General features: G+C 33.7%; 1 protein-coding gene across 1 annotated transcript in view; it reads left to right on the forward strand.

The window, feature by feature from the left end:
- Positions 1–21,269, forward strand: part of LOC113517263 (serine/threonine-protein kinase NLK) — a 141,034-nt gene that overhangs the window by 108,847 nt on the left and 10,918 nt on the right. The window contains 6 exon segments of the mRNA XM_026901893.3: positions 386–492; positions 12,452–12,620; positions 17,085–17,211; positions 17,830–18,000; positions 20,114–20,333; positions 21,118–21,211. Of these exon segments, the coding sequence (XP_026757694.1) occupies positions 386–492; positions 12,452–12,620; positions 17,085–17,211; positions 17,830–18,000; positions 20,114–20,333; positions 21,118–21,211 (888 nt within the window).

Below are 21,269 nucleotides of genomic sequence, written 5' to 3' on the forward strand. Positions count from 1 at the left end.
GTATAGGCGGTTAAATTACTCCTCCTGTTTGTTACGGTCCGTGACTTCCCAGTGCTTCTGTATTGCCGTATGAGTTAAATGACACATTAATGGCTCGTTTATGTGTATGCAGCATTTTTAGGATATGAAATTTAGAAATACCGGTTTGAGTACTGGCCTTGGTACTAAATGACTTTGTTCTGATGCGCGGTTTGAATTGTTATGTAAAATGTATTTACTGGTCTCATTGTTTGCTCACAATATGTGCTAACAACATGTATTTTCTATTTTATGTATTAAGGTATTTATTAAGGTAATTCAACAAATCGAATGTAATTTTAGGTTTTGAAAGTACATTCAGTTTGTTTCCTTATATAAATAATATCCTTAACCAACCAAAATACAGATATGTAATCACAGAGCTACTGCAGAGTGACTTGCACAAGATTATCGTCTCACCACAACACCTATCCGCCGACCACATCAAAGTCTTCCTCTACCAAATACTAAGAGGTGAGTGTCTTTCAAATACCGTTATAATGTTATATATTTAAGGCTCTTTATCTCAAAAGAAAAAACGGAACCCTTGTACGATCACTTTGTCGACCCTTTTTGTCAGAAAGGCGCAGAGGCATCAAGCTGAAATTATTATCATAGAAGCTGTGAATATATTAAACTTTTAAATAAACGCAACGCAAGATACGCCTGTTTATATTGTATATTTTGACATTTACAAGGAAGTCAAAATTTATAGGGTACTCCTTTTGATCTAGAATCATGAATTTCAGCTAGAAGCAATGTCGTACAGCTCAAGTAAAAACAGTTAATTTGTAGTTACGTCACAAATAAAATATTATTATTTATATGTGCAAAATATTTTGTTGTTTTTTAATAACATTGTTGGCCGGTTTCTTAATTGTGTCTGTGTTCAATGGGAGATTATGTTGTATTTTGTACTTGAATTGTTTAGCTTTAATTTTGCATTACTTCTAATAACTAAATTAAGTGTATCAAATTGTTATCGAATCTACCTGACAGATTATCTTCACATGTCAGGTTCCTAGTTGAGCATTTAACCTACATGGAACTTTTGTTAATGAAAGAACAGATTAAGAGTTAGGTACTGACATCGTAGAAGCCCAAGAGATTTGCCCAAAGGCTCGACAAACAAAGGTTGATTGCGGTGGACCGGACTCGCCGCCGATAAATTCAAGTTTAAAACAAACCGTAGCTCCCCGAGACTAGTGCCACGAGTCGTCTCAACTTGACGACAGCGATGCGCCTACCGTAAATCAATTAAAACTTTTCAAGTTTCCAAAACTTCGCTACAACTATAACATGCCTGAAAAAGTACCTCTTCATTACTCATTCGCGCTTGGGGTTCTACTTGCATTTAGTACAATATAGATAGCGCATCAAAAACTTAAGCATTTCACTATTTTTGCTAATGTAATCTATTTGAGCGAAAAGAACCGTGACAGTTTCAGCTGCCCCGTTTCTCGATTCTTTATTATTAATTTGCGCAATTATTTGAGCAGCTCCATGAGATTTCCCGGGAGTGAAACGTGCAAGGGGGATCTAGAAAAATGCGCTCGTTAAGCCCCCAACGTTTGCCGGTTTTAATTAAAAACTTTAAAGTTGCATCGCCTTGATGGCTCAGCTCCGTGATAGAATAGACTACGTGTCTAACGTTGATTTTGATAACTTCGTTGAACAAAAGGCAATTGTTTCATTACAGTGCATTAGCCTGGGGTGCATAGTACAGACTACAGATAATAAAAAGCATACATTTATTTTTGTTCAATACAATTGAATGTATCTTTTCCAATGACGTATGCTTATATTTGAAGAATTATTATACAAATACTTTTACATTTGTAAGTTATTTTTCAGTATTTTTATGATTGTTGGTATTAATAACGTTATATTATTGTACATACATATCTGTCGCGCATGTCTCTTATTAGGTTAAATTGTTTTAATGAATTTATTTAAGGAAAATCGTCGTACATTTTATTTAATCGTCAAACTTGAGTATTAATAACACGAAATGTGTTATATTCTAAATTCGATGATCTGGTGAACTTTGTATCGCTTACAGTGCCATATATTAATAGTAAAAGTAATCTGAAGTAGCGATTCTCATACACAGTTACCTATTAATAATTCAGCTAAATTATCTATATAAATCCTCTAAAGTTCAGCTAAAAAATCCAAAATTTTTGAATTTTTTAGCTTAACTTTAGGGGTTGCCGAACAATCCTGCATTATAAATATTAAAATAAAAAATGTATAAATTCGTATCGCTCAAGGTGTTTTGGAGGCGAGTTAATCACACACACACACACACAAAACATTTTTTTTTATATACGGGAATAGTAGTAGTAGTAGTAGTAGGATATATAAAAATTCTGTGCCATCTAACGAAACCGCTTAACCGATTTAATGAAGTTTTGTAAATGTGTAGTGTTTGCTCCAACTGGAACAATAGAATAGTTTTTATCTTCATAACTGGTGCTGTAGTCGAGATTTTGCATGTGGGCAAAGCCAGCGAATTGTTAGAACTTTATGTTTTTTACCTTCAGATAACGTCAATGTTAAACAAATGGACTGCCATTTGTCCGTTGTCAGAACTGCAGTTTGCCAGTGGTTATGTTTGAAATTAAATATATTTTATAAGTTATACAAATAGTGACCAATATGTCACGTGTTTATACGTAATTAAAAACATTTTATCGTCGAAGCAAAACGAGTCAGCTTGCGAGTGCAGGCTTCAGCGTTGGCGTAACGAGCAGAATTATGGAAATGTGGAGCGAGCCCGCCGACGAGCGACTATAATATTATTTATATGTGAGCTTTTTTTCGTTCAGGAAATCACCTCCACAACTCGTGTAAGCTACTAGGGATTTTCTCTGATAAATGTCCAGACCATTTTGTTACCTTTCAGCCAATTTTTCGGCTGCAGAAACTATAATCACTAAAATCGATATATCTATCGGTAAACCGTTGCGACTAACATAGTAAATTGGTAAATGACTATTTATTAAATGTAATGATTTGGAAAATATCGGTTTCCTATGAATGTTGTATTTGACTTTGTATTGTCAGTTAAAGATCAAAGTAATTTGATGTTTAATAATAGAAAGCATGAGTTTAAGGGAAAACCGCAAATCTAGAAACCTGTCAATGTTGTTCAACGCATCGCTAATGAAATTTACTTCGAGGTTTGCCGTCATCTGTAGGATAAGACCCTTCTTAATGCGTGAAGAGTGCTCGGAGCCCGGGAGGATGTAACGAAGTTTATAGATATTTTCAGAAGCGTAATCCTCTAAAATTAACTCTAATATGTCAGACGGGAAGGCTGGAAATACACAGAGCAGTACTTCGTAACAGGAAACGTATAATGTGGTACGATCTGAGTTTACATGTTTCATAAAATCCCCATCTGTCAAAAGCGCACGAGCCCCATATTTGTCTAACCGTTGTAGTCTCTTAGTACCGCAATAAATGGAAATACACGAGATGGCTTATGGCTATCTATCAAATAGCTTAACTAAGCTAATGAGCTATTAATTTACGTTAGTTTTTATTACGATTAAAACAAACGAAAACACTTTTAGTTTCGGTATTCTGTTTTCGTAGTAGTCAATTTTGTAAGTGCCTTTCTATATGTAAATATTTTCAACGATAACCCAAACATAATTACAAGTACATACGTTCAGTGCTCCCAACCTTTAAAAAAAACTTTAGCGTTGCGTTGTAATGTTTCTTTCAATCTACATAATTAATTTATCAATACTGAAATCAACTTATTTTCTGATTAACGAAGTCCATTGCATATATTGTTTTTGCTTTGGTTAAAGTTTTTACCCGTATCTTACATTTGGAATTCATCTAAGTATTTCGTTTAAATTTGTAATTTTCGTGTTCCATTTCCGTTGAGATCTTTAAGAAACTTTTGTTGTTGTTTTATTGTTTGTGAGTAATGCTTACTTTGCCTTAACGGTGCAAGTCGTCATTCGGGGCGTTAATTGTGAAAGCAGCTCCATCTGCTGTCAGGTCGACCGTGAGATCAGACGCACGCGCATGCCCCGCTGCTATCCTCGCATCACTTTATTTGTCCAACTCAATGCCGCGTAAGCAAACACTGTTTTATGAAACGGTTTACTGTTACCGTTGTTTGTATGGGAATATTGATCATATATCAGTATTGTAATTGGATGTTCACATTGTGATCTCGATCACGGCGATCGAGATTCTAAGTTTATCGATAGCATAGATTTTTATAGTTTTTCATGTATAATAGTTGTCATAATGGATTGCCCTGATTCTTTATTGTACTGTCTCTCCGTATAGAACGCCAGGAGTAAGGACTAAACTGACGTTGCGGTCGAATGCGCGCGCGCACCGGACGACGACCCGCGTAGCTAATGGGCCCGCTGCAATAAACAGCTTTTACGCGCGAGAAGAGTGCTTCTCGCCCTACGAGTGTTATTGAGGTTTTCTCCACACCTGCCAGTTGTCCTTTAGAAAAGGCATTTAAAATTCTTTATTTTTAAAGTACAATCTAATGGCTTCGTTTCCTACAGCCTCTAGTTGTTGGTACTATGTTATTTTAAAAAGGATTTTAAAAAGTGGGAGTTTGTTGGCTGCTGAGGTGTTGCTTCAGTTGTATGTATTAGGAATGAGTGGGACTGTTTATATTTTATTTTTATTACAATATGGGTTTGCATTTGACCTTACCTCGCCTGATGGTATGTAATGGAATGCACTTACCCAAAAAAAAAAAAAAAAAACTTATTTACCATCGATTTGAAGAGTCCCAACTTTTATTTTCCGGAAACAAGTAGCTTTCTATCTGTATTGCTGAATTTACGAGTTATTTTGTTATTATAATTATAATTAAAGCTTGCTTAATATTGCAATTGATCTGTATTCATTACTTACATATCTTTCAAAAAGTAATTATTGAAACACCATCCAACGAAGTTAAATTGGATGTAGGTTCTTCAGGTACGCAGTACATCGTTTTATCATAAAACTCAGTGGAATTACGTAGAGGTGAAAACAGCCGCACACCCACTGGGAAATTAAACTCGTCGCGGGCCTGCGGGGCGTTGTTAATTTGTTGTGACGTCACAGGCGAATCTGGGGGGCGTCAATCTTCTTATTTTGTTTACCACAAATGCTTGAAGCGTTTTGCTTTCCCAGGCCACATTGCTCTGTCTACCTACCATCAAAGTTTAGTCGGAATTTTGGATCCTAACGAATCACGGACTAAAGTTTGAAATTACGAAAGAAATGATGTTAAAATAATGTAATTAGTAATTAATATTGTTCGGAATATTTATGGTAGGATTCTACGGGTCCGAATTCAAAATGAATGCGTTTCCTTGTACGCATGAATTTTCGACTTGAATATACGGAATTGTTTTTTAAAGTAGACCCCCAGATTTAGTATGACTTCTGAATCGCTCTTTAAAAAATAATCGAGAACAAGTGCTCTTGTAGATTTATTATTAATGTTCTGGTTTGAACCGCTCTGAAGCAACAGGCCTGTACAAATAAACGTGCTATATTGTAGGCAACCTTACAAAGAATCAATTTGAATATAAATAAAGGCATATTAAAAGAGATATTTATATTTTTATCATATTTATATGTAAGTTATCATGTACTTTTTAATACATTTATTGTAATATTTTTTTAATATACGATGACATTGCACTTGAACATAGTGGAAGTTAAAATACTGAGGGCTGGCAATATTATTTTATACCAATATCTACTTCTGAAATCCACGTGTATGAAGTAGCAGGCAAAAATTAGTCTTGTAATATAGAGGTTTTAAAAGTTTAAGTCTCTTCAGAGATTCCTATTAGTTTTCTAGAAAAAATATATTGTAAGTCTACATTTAATCGATATACTTATAATGTACTTGTAAGTGGTAATAATTTTTATATGAATATACAAAAATATTGCCTTGTGGCTACCTCTTCCTTTTCCTTTCGCGGGTGTTGCAAGAGGCAACTAAGGGAATTTAATGGTAGAGGGATGGGTAGCAGTGTCCTCTTAAAAGGTCACTAAAAGCCTAACTGCGGTTGCCAACCCGCCTGCCAAGTTTGGTGATTACTGGCAAAATCGCCCTTCATGAGGCAATAGAATAGAATGGAAAATATTTAGTGCCAGAAAAACACAATTACAACAGAAAATACATATATAAGAAGTGTCTCATATTAGGTAAAAGGAATTGGCTTAGCTGATGCTGTGAGTGTCCCAGTGCAATGTGTACAGCTGCTCAGCGCTGGTATTCAACCAGTCCTTGTCTTAACTTAAAGAAGCCTATGTTCAGTCGTGGACAATTATTGGTTGCTATTATGATGGTGGTACGAAAACAATCTCAAAAAAAGAGTAGTCAGGTAATAACCGTATTTTTTTAAATGGATGATAATAAAATGGTCACCCCGCCTGCGCTAACGGTATACGCTGGCGGAGCACCAGGATGGCGGAGGGATGATAGATGACGATGAAAACAGGTCTGTTAGTCTATCGTGACGATTTGCACTTGAATTTACCACAATGGTTTCCATGGGGAACCACGTGGAGGTCAATCTGATAGGGTGTATTGCTAGCAAGAGCAGTTAGACCCCATTACTAACAATCCCTTTCCCCTCGGTAATAACTGTATCAGGTGGGCATGTTATGTATTCAAATAATATGAAGAAGTACAATCTTGGGCCAATACTTTGGGTTATTATCGTTCGCGTGATAGACATAAAAAGCCTATCTTTGTATGCGAAATGCCATGACGATTGGTTGAGCCGTTAAACCACTAAGAGGTAACAAACAAACTTTCACATTTTATAGTATCCGCAATGGTACAGATAAAAGTATGTAAACGTATGTTAAGTACCTACGTACTTTTCTTTGTTGCATGCCGCAAATATTCGATTTTATTGATATATTAATTTGTATTACATTGCATATAGGTATGTTTATCTTATATTTTTAATCCATTTAGTAAGTAATGAGTGAAAGGATTTAAAAATTAAAAAACATTGAATATTATTTTTTGTACTATTGAGGTGGCAAACAAGCAAACAGCTCACCTGATTATAAGCAGTTAGCGTAGCCTATGAACGTCTGCAATATCAGAGACATTACGCACGCGTTGCCGACCCTTTTTACTCCTTTTTTTTTTTAAAAGAAACCCTATGCTATTGGTCTCTTGGAAAATTGGAAAAATAAAAAATTTAAATTAACAATTTCTATGCGACATGGAAGGGTCCACCTTACTGTGATGCTGTAATTACTTCTTATACATTGCTGTTCTTGAGGACTAAGGTTATCTCTAAGGTTATTAAACCTAAACGTCCATAAATACCCAACTGTTTAACCATAGATTTTTATTTTTTGATAGTTTTTTAACAAAGTGTAAAATTTTTTATTGACTATTTGATTACTTAAATTAAAAATTTTATGAAGTTACTCTATTAAGTCTGCATAATGAACTTGTATCGTTTAGCTTTGATCGTTTCTTGACCATTAATGCGTAAATAATACATTACGTTAGGTAAGCTTCAACGCTTGTTAACAGTTTTTTCACTATTAAACTCCTGGTTTAATACGAGACACATAGTTTTTATTTGTTTCTATGATGATCAAATATATCGATAATTCAAAGTAAGCTTTAAATTACTATTTTTGAGTTGTAATACATAGGTACATGTTCTGTACATTAGATTTTTTTTAATAAATAATACTTATAAAATTGTAACTAGGCGATGTCTGTACATCATTATCATCATCTTTCTACTTACCCTTATTCCAATTATTATTTGGGGTCGGCGTAATATGTTTTCTTTTCCATTCTTCTCTATTTACAATCATTACCGCATTATGGGAGATATTTAAGAAAAAAAATAATATGAGGGGTTTTAATAAGACAAATAGATGCTAAAACAATAGTTTTTAGAATTTTCGCCTGTCTGTATGTTTGTTCCGCCGTTACACGAAAACTACTGCATTAAATTGGATACTTAAAATCTAGTATGTTTTTATACGCCATCTAGAAGTGATAATTGGTTTTTCTACTTTTGAGAATTATTCGTACGAAGCAGCAGGCAATAATTATAATGAAATCATAATTATAACTTATAATTAACAGAAATTTAAAAATCATGCAAAGCAGTTATTATCTGAAAACAAAGTTCCGCTATGACTGTAAAGTCACGTGACGTGTAAAGTGAAATACGTCTGTGTAGTCAGACGAATACGAAAAGTAAAGAGCAACGTAATTAATATTTTGATAGACTTATACTATTTAGTGTAAAAATCGAGTATTTTAGATAAATTTATTTAAGATAAATATAGTAATTTTCTGTTTTTCTGAACTATCAGTAGGTAGTCTAACAATATACCAGCTATTCGTGCTAACGAATAGAAAATATAATGTAAATAAAAAATACAATTTTATTTTCAATCGACTTCAAAAAAAGAAGGTTCTCAATCAGCTTGTATTTTTTTTTTAATTATGTTTGTTACCTCATAATTCCGTCAGTTCTAAACTGACATAGAAATTTTTTTTCTAAATCGATTCGATAATTTAGTTTTTAAATCAAAATTGTTGAGTCACAATTGTAGTTTTTTTTTTCAATCGGAATACAACTTTTAATTATATTTCCAATACATCTTTTCTACAGAACGTAGAAGAGAATAATTATCATGAAGTCAAGCAGCCATGTTGTGTTTAATGAGTCGTACAGTACTCCCTTTGTTTTGTTATTTATCAGGAAAGATCTGGCAATGTAATGAGAAATGTAACGTTGTTGCCTTTTCAGATTCTCAATAACATATTAACTTTTATATCTTAATAATATAATAAAATTATAGAGTAGACGATGACTATACATAGGAGTTATTTAAGAAAAATTGCTATAAGTTATTTTAATAGGAATAATAGAAGCCAAAACAATATTTTTTTGCGATTGTTTTCTGTTTGTGTGCTTGTGTGAACAGATATGTTTGTATGTTTGTTCCAGCGTCACCCAAAAACTACTGTACCAAATTGTATACGGTTTTGTATGTCTTTCAAAAGGAGATGGTTATCATTTCTCTTGTTTTTATGTATGTTATGCATTTATCTTGAATCTAAATTGATATTTTTAGTCTTTTTTTTTTTTTTGCAATGGTATGGTCTACCCCATGTTAGTTTAATATTAATTATACTTGATGAATAGTCGATACTTTTCTTTGGGGTGCAAAATCAAATTATTATTTCTTTAATCTTATTATTTAAATGTCTGTACAACATCTCGTCATTTCATTTTATTGGTATTTGTTTTGCAATAATAAATTATGTCAATATTATTAATTGGAAAGTTGGGGTAAACTTGTCAGTTGTACTTATGTTCTTTACATGAGACCGAATTTTCCCTCTCACAAAATTTTTATATAGATTTTTTTAACCCAAACTTTTCGTATGATTTTTCAAACACTCTTTACAACTACGACAAAAAAGAATCAGCCAAATTGGTGCAGCCGTTTTGAAGTGATGCGCTCACATATATTCGGCAATTGATTTTTATTTATATACATTTTGTTAGGATTAAACTTGCCATTTTTTGCAATACAAAATCTATTTTTGGTTATTTTCAACACAGCTGTATTTCAACGGCTATTGTATTCCTATTCATTCATCGAGATATATTAAAAAGTATCCGTAACTAAGGTCTTCAAAGAGATCACTTGGTCGAAACCGCAAATAGTGGTTTATAAATAGTCTCTGAGCTGTACAACTGAACAGTTCCACGGGATAATGTCCCATAATAGCCGATTTGTTGCAGTTAAATCCAGATGTGGCTATGGCAACATCGATTGTTTATTAAGACTGGAATGAAACTGATTAAATGTAGTTTTGCCTTAAATGTTTATTACCATAAATAGTTTATCTTTTTTTTTTTTATATATCGCAAAAGTAGCAAAGTATATACCTGTCTATTGGTAAACGGTTATATCTGTAGATCTATTGGCAATATTTTAAGTCAAACTGTCACGTATAATGTAAACTCACACACACACTTGAAGTCTCCCAAAAACATCTTAAATGCAGCTTGCATTTCAGACTTTAAAAGGACGAGTTTCTCAATTCATCTGAATTTTTCTACTGATTTCAAAAATAAAGTTTATGTTTGTTACCTCATAACTCGGTCAGTTCTAAAGTAACTTGGAAAAAAAAATTTTTATTTGTAAAATATACTGTTAGATGGGTCTTATAGAAACTATGAAAATGTATTCAGTAGTTTAATTTATGGAATAAAATAACTGCTTTTATCACAATTGAACTCGATTTTGTTCATAGGACACAATCCTTAGTTATTGTAAATACACAATTGCGATTATGCTGCTAATTTTAATTTTCACAATACTTTTTAAAATCAATGCGGTGTATTCTCTTATTACTTGAATACCAGTTTTGTGATTATTTTTTTTTGTATTGCCATTGAAAGTTACGCGATATTGTCATAAAATGTGGAGTGATTTTTATAATTATTTTTGCAGTCGATAGGGTAACCATGGCGTTGGTTCGATAATAATTTTATATTGTATAGGTATTGCTGTTTTTGTTGTGAAGAAATATAATGAGTTATTTTAAACAATAAAATATTAAATACATGGACTTCTTTTGGCCTATATACATATACCTTAATTGAAACATTAAGAACTTAGTTTCGAAATTTTATTTCTATCTATTCCCTGTACCGACGGTATACAATTCCCTCAGGCGAAAACTTTGGAAGCGGGAATGCTTTTTATATTTCTCTTGAAACTGTAGGATTTGAAATTGTCCTTGAAAATTCCCGTCTATACATATTCATGTGTACAAAGCTGTGAGACACAGTTATGTTATTTAAAGTTAATCAATACTGTAAATGAACGATCTAGTTCACTAAAAGGGCTAACTAGAGACCTTACCATGAAATGTTTTCCGAAATGTCGGAGCCAAACGAAACACAAATTTGATGTTAAAATTACATAATATAGCCGTTTGGAAATATTAAAAATGTTAAAATATTGTTCTTTTGAACTTTTATGATATGATGTATGACGAATGAAATGTTAAACTCCATTTATTGGTTCGATTTTGGTATAAACAAAAACACGAAATTGAGTCCGAAAATTCGGAATTTCATTTTATGGTAGACCCGCTGTTGTCGATTTTTTTAACTTATTCAAGTTCATTTAAAGAAAACAGATTTCAAGTCTAGCCAGTTTTCATTCATTTTGTCTCATTTCCCATCTCATTTGTATTCGCAAAGCATTCCAATCAATAATGCTTTATTTATACTATTTTATTATATTTGACATATTCAGTAAATAATTATGACAAATAAATAAATAAAAAAATAACAAGAAAATTGTATTAGCGATAAAAATATTCGGTCGAATAAAAGCCACTAAAAGAGATGCGACTTAATAGAAGCTACGTCATGAAAATTATAACATTCAGTCAAAGTACTCTATTAATGAACTTTATATGATAGTTCTAATTACAACTAATTAATTGTAATCATATTTTAGCCGTAATATTTTGAGTAATTAATATATTTGTACTTGTTTTAACTATGTGCGTATACCATTAAAATACCAACACAAATATAAATACAAATTATGAATACCGATATAAAAAATACAACGGAATCGAGAACCTCCTTCTTTTTTTGATGTCGGTTAAAAATAAACTCTTTTATATGTATAAAATAGACGATAGAGAAGCCAAACTTGTAGAATGTCTAAAAATTTTCTTGTAAGTACAAATTTTATATATATATTTATATTATAAAAATATATATAAAACTTGATACTAGTAGATATAAACTTCATGAAATTCTTGAGACTTTCAAAGACACGGTGGCAAGTTGATAGCAACTGCAATAAAAGACCTCTCAAGAAACTTGTTTTAATACTAAAGTTACAAAGTTCAAGGATCTCTTCATAGGTATACCACCGTGGATTTTATATTACATAAGATTCGTTTAATAAAATATTCTCAAGTTCTCCTGTGACATATCGTTTTACATATATGGTTTTAAACTACTAAAATACTAGTTTTTACCCGCGATTTTTTATCGACGATCCAAAAAGTAGCACATATCTTTCTCGATACTAAATTGCAGCGTGTGTTAATGGTAATACAATAAAATACTATTTGTGTTAATGGTTGGAAATTAAAGAATTTAATGAAAAATTTATACGAATAAATAATCGGATGCATAAGAAATACACAATTTAAAAACTGTTTCCTTTAGGCAGGGAATTGAATCTGTTAACATGTTGGGGTTTAATGTATATGTATGACTTTACCAAGTCACACGCGTGACCCGATAGACAGGTTCGCGTGACATATTTTCGTTTCAAACTTTTCCAATATATCGTCTTATATACACAAGCCTAATATTACATTTGTTTGCAGGTCTGAAATACCTTCACTCAGCTCGAATTCTACACCGGGATATCAAGCCGGGGAATCTGCTGGTAAATAGCAATTGTGTGCTAAAGATTTGCGACTTCGGATTGGCGCGCGTCGAGGAGCCTGATGCTAGCAAGAACATGACACAAGAAGTCGTCACGCAGTACTACAGGTAACATCAGTAATGAGTAACTTACTTTTTTTATTATTGAAGGATCTCGCGATTGACTACAGTCCCAGCTGATGAAAAAAATTTAGTCATTTATTGATACTCAAGTGACAGGTGGACAACACACAATTTGGGTCTGGAGATTTAAAGATCATAGAATCCCAGCTTGTACCCCCGGATTTTTTAAGTTCATATGTCATTGTAAGAGACACGATCAGAGGGAAACAATGACTTGTTTTTTTATGTACAAATGGAGGAAAACCAGTCAAATCTCTGATATGAAAGACAAATCCCGCTAATATCTATTTGTTTGCTTCGCACTACCTCAGGAGTGAAAATGCAGTCGAGAGCTGTCATACATGTCACAGTATAGTCGAAATCTAAGATGTGTGTGGATTTTACTTTGAATCAGTATGTATTGGTGTGATGGAGTAAAGAAGAAAATCATATGGCATAATATATTTTAAATAGATAACGTTTTTTCAGATGAATACTTAAAAATTAAAGTTGATGTGGAATAAGTCGAATTTAAAACTAATTTCGTTCCCAAAAAAGACTTACTTTGTGGCAAAATATATTTAGAAGCGACACGGGGATCAAAATAGATTTATAATCAAAATATTTTACTAAATATAAGTGAATGGAGAAGCTATTTGAAGGATCTTTAACGCAGAGCGTCTATTTGTATGTACATTATGTTCAACAAGGATTATATCCTTTAACTGGCCTGTCCGATCACTTACCCTAAATTTGCTTACACATTCAAGTACCATCCACTCAGGTGCCCAAACCACCGTGACATCCCGGCCGACCTTTATCCCACTCTACATCAATAGTCAATAATTTATTGAATTCTTAATGTACATATTACACTTCTATAGGCGACGGTTACAATATCCATTAGGACAGGATCCTATCAACTTTTCCCCCGTCCAGAGTTTTTGTGCGTCCTGTTGCTATTTTTACTACCGCTTTTACTGTCGTTCTTCTTATATAAGAATGTATAAGCTGTGTATGTTTATATAAAACGAGCTGAGGTAATTATCATTTACTAAGGCCGCGTAAAAAGAATCTTTTTGTTTATGTAATAAGACGCACTCGTAATACGGGCAATAAAAATGTCTAATTGGATGCAAATAAGCTGATTGTTTTTGGTGGTTACGAAATAGGCCCTATGCAAATTAGCATACAGTAGATAAATATTAAATGATTAAATTTCTTTAGAAAAAAATAAAAACTTACAAATATCTAATAAAATCTAAATAAAAAAATATTCAATTAAATAAAAAAAGTATTTAGCGAGTGATCCTTTATTTGATATAAATCTTAGAAAAATTTCAATTTAATTTAATATCAGGAAGAATTACGTATATTTCCGCTTATAAAAATAGATAAAAAAATGTAATAAACGGTATTTGAAAATGTTAGTTTGTTATTGAAAAGACATGTCTACCTATAATCTCTAATTGTCTAGCACGGCTATTACTAATGTTATTAGTTCCGCGCATTGAATAATGTAATTGTATGTAACTGAATTCCAAATAGAATATCTTACTTCCATTTTGTGTAAGTGTTCCAGGTTTTTTATGTAAGGAAGGGATTGTGGTTCATATCTTAATAATATATTCAAGACTCCATTCGGATTGAATAAATAAACGCTAAAACAAGGTTTGATCAGTTACGGTTTTACGACGGTTTGAATTTCTCTCCATTTTGTTTTATGGGTAACGAAGGTGTTTCTTTGAAATTACTTTATTATAATTTAATAAATTAAATAATATACTTATTTCCAATTGCGATGGATCCAAAAAATATAGAATTCCTTCTATTTCAATATACGTCTTAAAATCCTTCGATTATCTTGGCAATTCTGCGGTTGTTACCCTGTAATTATGGTACCAACTATAATTTTGACATGAACATTTTGGAAATCGAATGATTTTGGAAATCTTTATTCTATTTTTTAATATTTTTTTTAATGTATGAAAATGAATTGATAACCTCGACTCGTTATCAATGTACGCTGATAGAGTATCGATGAGAAATGATAGTTGAGGACGAAGACAGGTTAGTAGATCTGTTGCGGTAAATTTACCATAGTTGTACCATTGATTCATCAACCACGACGGTTATTATTTGTTCCAAGCAGTGGGATCACAAGTCCCACTATCAACATTTGTATTTCAATTTAATATGAAATATTCGAAACCCAGTCCAAATATAACGACTGTACCGTGGTTAACGAATGCATGACCTGTGCCCTCGCGGGTCGAAAGTGGGCCAGCTGCGCTTAAAAACGAAAAACCCATCCACTAAAACAGTACATTCGAGTATATTTCAATGATTGTTTCTATAAATTCGAGTATTTTCATACACATCTTAATAGCATTTTACTTAAACAACATTTTTGTTTTATTAAATTTAATTACGAAATCGTCAATTATAATTTGTCTGTACATCTTAATGACGATTTGTGCATTGTGTTAGGTTTAATACGTATCTATTGGAATTATTTAACATAAATGTAAAATTAATGAAGTAACATGTTAATGTGGCATTATTAAATAATTAAAATTTACAGTTATGAATATTAACGACATATAAATGATTAAACACTGCTATTTAATGATATTACAATATCCTACTGTATTGTGTAGGAGTAAATAAAAGGACTACATTTCTGTTTAAAATGTCGAGGCCCAAAAGATAACGCCATTGATTATTTTTATTAATATAATAAATGTAAAATTGAATTCAGTTGTTACCATCTCTTTTAATATTAACGGTCTATTTAGGATGTTTTTTTATGCAACTTAGAATGGCAAACAAGCTGACGGCCCACCTGATGGAAAGTGGTAACCGTCGCCTATAGACATGAGCAGTACTGCATATTGTTACTTTATATTCATGTTATTCAATTTATCCTGGTCACGCGGACGGAATCGATAGTTAAAACCGAGGCAACAATATCTTTGTGGAATCTTGTTCTTTTCTACACTCACCAGTTTTCTTTTTGTATTTATATTAAGAACAAAATTTTGCGTACGTGCAAATGCAATGTAGGACGACCCTCATTTGATGGAGTGACGACCTCAAATGTATTGCAGGCATCGTTTCTTAAGGCAGTATGTGGGAGAGGCCTATGTTCAGCAGTGGACTTATAATGTCTGATATGATGATAATGATAGTATATTTACGTTAAAATAAAATTGCAGCAAATCATATATATACGTGTATTATGCAGTCTGGCACGTCGGTGGTGGTCACGTGACCGGGCCCGTAGTTTTCTTTTATCTGCTTAATCGATCACGCAACAGCCTTGATAGATTTATATTTTAATTATGTAAAATTGCCTATTGCATTTATATTTCCAGTTTCGTATTTTTTTTTATATGAATTGAATATTTATATCAAGGTGAATATATTCGTAATATACCTACGTTGCAATGCGAATGCCTGAGCTACACCCACACGCTCAAAATATTTATTTACCCAAGCGTACTTTGCATCCTTCGTAGAATATTTCAGTATTTATACATACATATATATCTGGTCACGTCTTTCTCCCATTGGGGTAGGCAGTATCTATTTTTTACGTATATTTATAGTACGTGTCCGTGTGGTCCCGGCATAGAATAGGCCACCCCATCCTTTCCCGTGGGTGTCGTAAAAGTCAACTAAGGAGGGCGAGGAATGGGCAGCAGCGTCCCTATTAAAACATATCTAAAGCCTGACTGCGGTTGCCAATCCGCCTGCTAAGCGTAGCAACTACTAGTGAAACCCCCCAAGGGGGAGGCTTATGTACAGCAGTGGACGGTTAAGAGCTCATACGATGATGATGATGATTATGATTTATAGTATAACTTTTTAAATATTAATGTAATCTCAGAAACTGCTCAATTGATTTTAATCAATCATTTATATGATTGGTTTTAATTAAATTTTATTATGTTACTGTGCACTTCAGTTTCAAAGATAGGCTAGTTTTACGGCAAAACAATATTTGCCATAGTAAAAATACAAATAATAATAACAAATTAATAAAAATTGTAACATGTTTGATTGTATTTGTTCATTATTTTATTACCTTCATTTTCCATAAGGCCAACTTGCTGACTTCAATTTTAAATTCCTTACTATATATTATAAATGCGGAAGTTTTCTGATACTTATTTGTACTTACTGTAAAAAGCCATTTTCTGAAATTTAAACTTGACTTTACAAAACTCTAACTAATATAATAAACGTGACAGTGAGTTTGTTTATCAACTTTTGACTCTAGCTCTACCAACAGTCATGAAAATTGGTACACATGTACTATTTAAGATGGCGAGGGACATATCTCGGTCAATGAATATATATCTCGATTACGCGGACGGACTCACGGCTAAAACCTAGTTTTACATAAGACCAACTTGTTATCTTGTATTTTAAAATATGCTAACAATTGTAACGGTGAAATTCCAGAGCGCCGGAGATCTTGATGGGCGCGAATCACTACACAGCGGCCGTGGACGTGTGGTCGGTGGGCTGCATATTCGGGGAACTGCTCGGCAGGCGTATACTCTTCCAGGCACAAAGCCCTGTGCAACAGGTCAGTAACCATCTGGAAGATGAACGTGCCTTACTTTTAGATCGATTTCAAAGATTTAAATATACTTTTATTTGTATCGTATAACGAAGGGAATAGAAGTACATATGCAATAAATTTGAACTATAACTATGGTGCCAGCATGCCAGTAAATCATATCAATTGTAAGAGTCATCAAAACAGTTTCAGATCTGATTTTATTAAATCTATAAATTACGTTAGAGAATTCTTTCTACGGTTTTAGTGATCTGTCACTCCTGTGACTCGCACCTTACCTCGCCCTATATATTATAATGTAATATATTTTGAGACATTTACACCCAAAATGATAGTGCAATTTCTTTTTTAATAAATATACTTATGTTAGTATACTTTTATTTGCATTAAAACAACCTAGTTCTTTTATTTACAACATAAGGAATAAAAGAACGTAACCAATATAGTATATACAACAGATAGTATAAAGACAGCGTAAGGAGCTTATAGTCGTCTCTTTGCCTTTTGTAGTCTTAGACATTCTGCTCGCTGGTTTCATCGTAATGTTGACTGTTATGTAAGTACTTATAGATGTAGATGTTGGCGGTAGAATCGTATATTGAAGATTGATCGGTGTGGTTCCAGCTGGAGTTGATCACGGAGTTGCTGGGCACGCCGTCACTAGAGGACATGCGGCACGCATGCGCGGGCGCACGGGCGCACATGCTGCGGCGTGCGCCACGCCCGCCTGCACTCGCCGCGCTCTACACGTTGTCCGTGCAGGCCACGCACGAGGCCGTGCACCTACTGGCACAGGTACGAACATGTTTTTGTAAGTCAAATAAAGTGGTAAGCCTGTTTACGATATCTTTTTTTTATAGGATGAAAATTGAATTTGAGGATGAAGTCAGGTCAATTGGTATCGTGGTAAATTCACTGAGAATTACTGTAAATCAATATGTAATGATCATCTTGTAATTGCATCTGTATATTTTTGTTGAATAAATTATTGTTATTATTAAACAAAAAAAAAACATGATGGTTTTCTGGGGGACCATGTGGAGGTCAAGTTGAGAGTATATTGCTAATCCCCTATCTCTCTCCTTCTGCTCTCTTTTTCTCGGTGTATTTGTTTTTTTAAATAAAATGGTAGAAAAGGTGAAAGTAATAAAAAATTAAACAATAGGATTATAAAAACATCACCAATTATATTTAAATACAACACCAAAATCCACGCTGATTTAGGTACTAATTGACTTAAGATTGTATCTATATTTTATTCTTTTTAGATTTTGTATGTATGATGCTATTGATTTCAGATATTTCAGTAAAGCACAATATCATTTAAAAATATACAACAAAAATCTATAATAGCTTGAATATTAAAATATAGCTACGCAAGTACCTATTTCATATTGAAAGCTCACAGCGAATATTTGTTTAATCTAAACCTTGCATCGAGTTGGCGTCGTACAACCACAATTGAGTCGATTGAAAGCGCTGTAATTACAAAACTTCGCGCTTGTGCGCACGTGCTTTGATTTACCATGTGTATATATATTATACATATGAAATTACTCTAAGAAATTAATTATTTTGAGTAAAAATAATACGTGTGTATTAATTAACAAGGGCTCTCACTAGACACTGCAAACTAAACAAGCATATGGCCCAACTAGGCTTATGCCCAAAAAGTGTTTGCAGATTTTGTCACAGTGAGAAAGAAACGACGTATCACTTAATATGTTACTGTAGCCCACTCATACATAAACGATATACCTCTATTGGAAAACGCATTCTATATCCTGAGGAGATAAAAACGTCGCTACAAGAAACATCTTAAAATTTCTATCATTAATAGGAATTATCAACGAACTTTAAAAAAGGGCGAGCACAAAACATCATGGAAAAGTCGCAGTGTCACAGGTTATTTTGTTTAAAAAAGCCCGTTTTTCTATAATAATTGTGTACACAATATGGCAAGTGTGTAGTGATTATATTTATTAATTTATCTATTACAATACGCTCTTTAATTTTCGGTCTTATAGTAGTGTATTCGGTTATTTATCACCGGTCAGGCGGATATAATTGAAATGACGGGAGTTTAAAAATCAGAAAGTCGTATCAAAGGCAGAAGTCTTCTGCTTGCGTGCATCTCTCCCACTCATATTTATGCTGGCAAACAACTTTTTACATAGCTGTGTTTCGGTTTAAGAGTTGGAATATGACAGTTAAATTCTTAGATACGGAGGCATTACACTTTAGTTTTTAGAATGGCAACATATGAGTGATACAGTGGAAGTTAACGTCCGTTCTGTCATGTCCGTAGTATTGTTCATGTCTTTAGCTAACAGATGGCACTTTCTATTAGTTGGGTTGTTAGCTTGTTTATTCATTTTACATTAATTCATAAATGGCAACACGAAATCACCGTGCGCATCACAGTGGTTTCAGGAATGTCCTTGGAGCTTTTTACCTGTTATGTGCTATAAGCGACAGTTGGTACTTTGTACCAAATAGGCCGTCGACTTATTTTTTCTACACCGAATTGACTATTGCAAAAATATGTTTTCGATGTTTTTGCTATTGATAAACTAGAGAAGCGGTATAAGAATTTTTCGATTGATAAGTTTTTTCTCTCAAATGCATGACATAGATTAAAAACAGTTGCGGCATCTATTAAAATACGTATTCTCCCTTTTACTCTTTCTTTCTTCAGTCGTGCACTCTTCACACCAGTCGTGGTTTTTATGACGACAGAAATGTCAAGAAAATTATCATTAACATTTCTGCCATTATCCGTCCACTGCTGGACTTAGGCCTCCCCATAGACTGCAAAAAGAAACAGTCCTGAGCCACTTAAATAAGACAAGAAAATACACGTAATTTTTAATTGTAATGCCTGACAAGTGCATTGTCGGTGTTCCAGATGCTGGTGTTCGACCCGACGAAGCGCATCTCGGTGGTGGACGCGCTGGCGCACCCGTACCTGGAGGAGGGTCGGCTGCGCTACCACTCGTGCATGTGCAAGTGCTGCTACAGCGCACCGCCCGCCGCGCGCCACTACTCGCCCGACCTCGAGCCTGTCGCCGCGCACCCCTTCCACGACGCCTGGGAGAGGAAGCTCACCTCCGTGCACCAGGTCAAAGGTACAGCGCGCGGGAACCCTTGTTCTGTACACTGTTTTTTCTAGTGTCAAGCCACGCCTGGGTAGATTTTAGCGAAGTTTACTCCTCAGAAATGGCAACGTGGATTCAACATGGTGTCAGTCTTGTATGATGTTTTTGATGCTGTTCCTGTCTACAGGTGATGGTTGTTACTTTCTATTAAGTGAGTAGTCAACTTCTTTGCCATTTTACGTCGTTAAAATAACAAGTGTAATATAATTTGGTTTCGATTTATGACAGACTATCTAGTTTGTTTAATAGGCAATTTCCGCTTAAATGTAACAACGCAGTACAGTTTCGTTGGGAGGTTTAAATGAAATGAGTCTTATTATAAATGTCGTTAAGTGCTTTTTCCCCGAATCAAAGGTACGAATCTGCCGACAAACTAGAAATCTTTTAATGATATACCTTAATGCACTCAAAATTTTATAAGATAAACTATTTCATTATACAACTTTTATAACTCTCTTATGTAGATAAAGAATCTACAAATGCTCTTAAATTAATGATTATAAAACAGTTTCATCAAGTTGTTTGAAATATTTAAGTAGATTATGTATATGAATGAGATTTTTTTTTTATACAACTTAGAATGACAAACAAGCTGACGGCCCACCTGATGGAAAGTGCTAACCGTCGCCTATAGACATGAGCAGAGCATAGATTATCGAATTTGTGATAACCTTGTGTTCTTTTTTCATGTTATTTTTATTTACTACCTAATAGGAATAAAAATATGACCGAAATTTGCATATCAAATCCGCAGAGGAGATCCACAAGTTCATAGCTGAACAGCTGCAAACGTCGCGGGTGCCGCTTTGCATCAACCCGCAGTCTGCGGCGTTCAAGAGCTTCGCAAGGTAAGGCGCCGCGACCGACAAACAACCGCAACCAACCGCAACCAACCGACACTAGGTG

The sequence above is a fragment of the Galleria mellonella genome, unplaced genomic scaffold, assembly GCF_026898425.1.
Source record: "Galleria mellonella isolate WM207_F2 unplaced genomic scaffold, CSIRO_AGI_GalMel_v1 utg78, whole genome shotgun sequence".
NCBI classification, from domain to species: domain Eukaryota; kingdom Metazoa; phylum Arthropoda; class Insecta; order Lepidoptera; family Pyralidae; genus Galleria; species Galleria mellonella.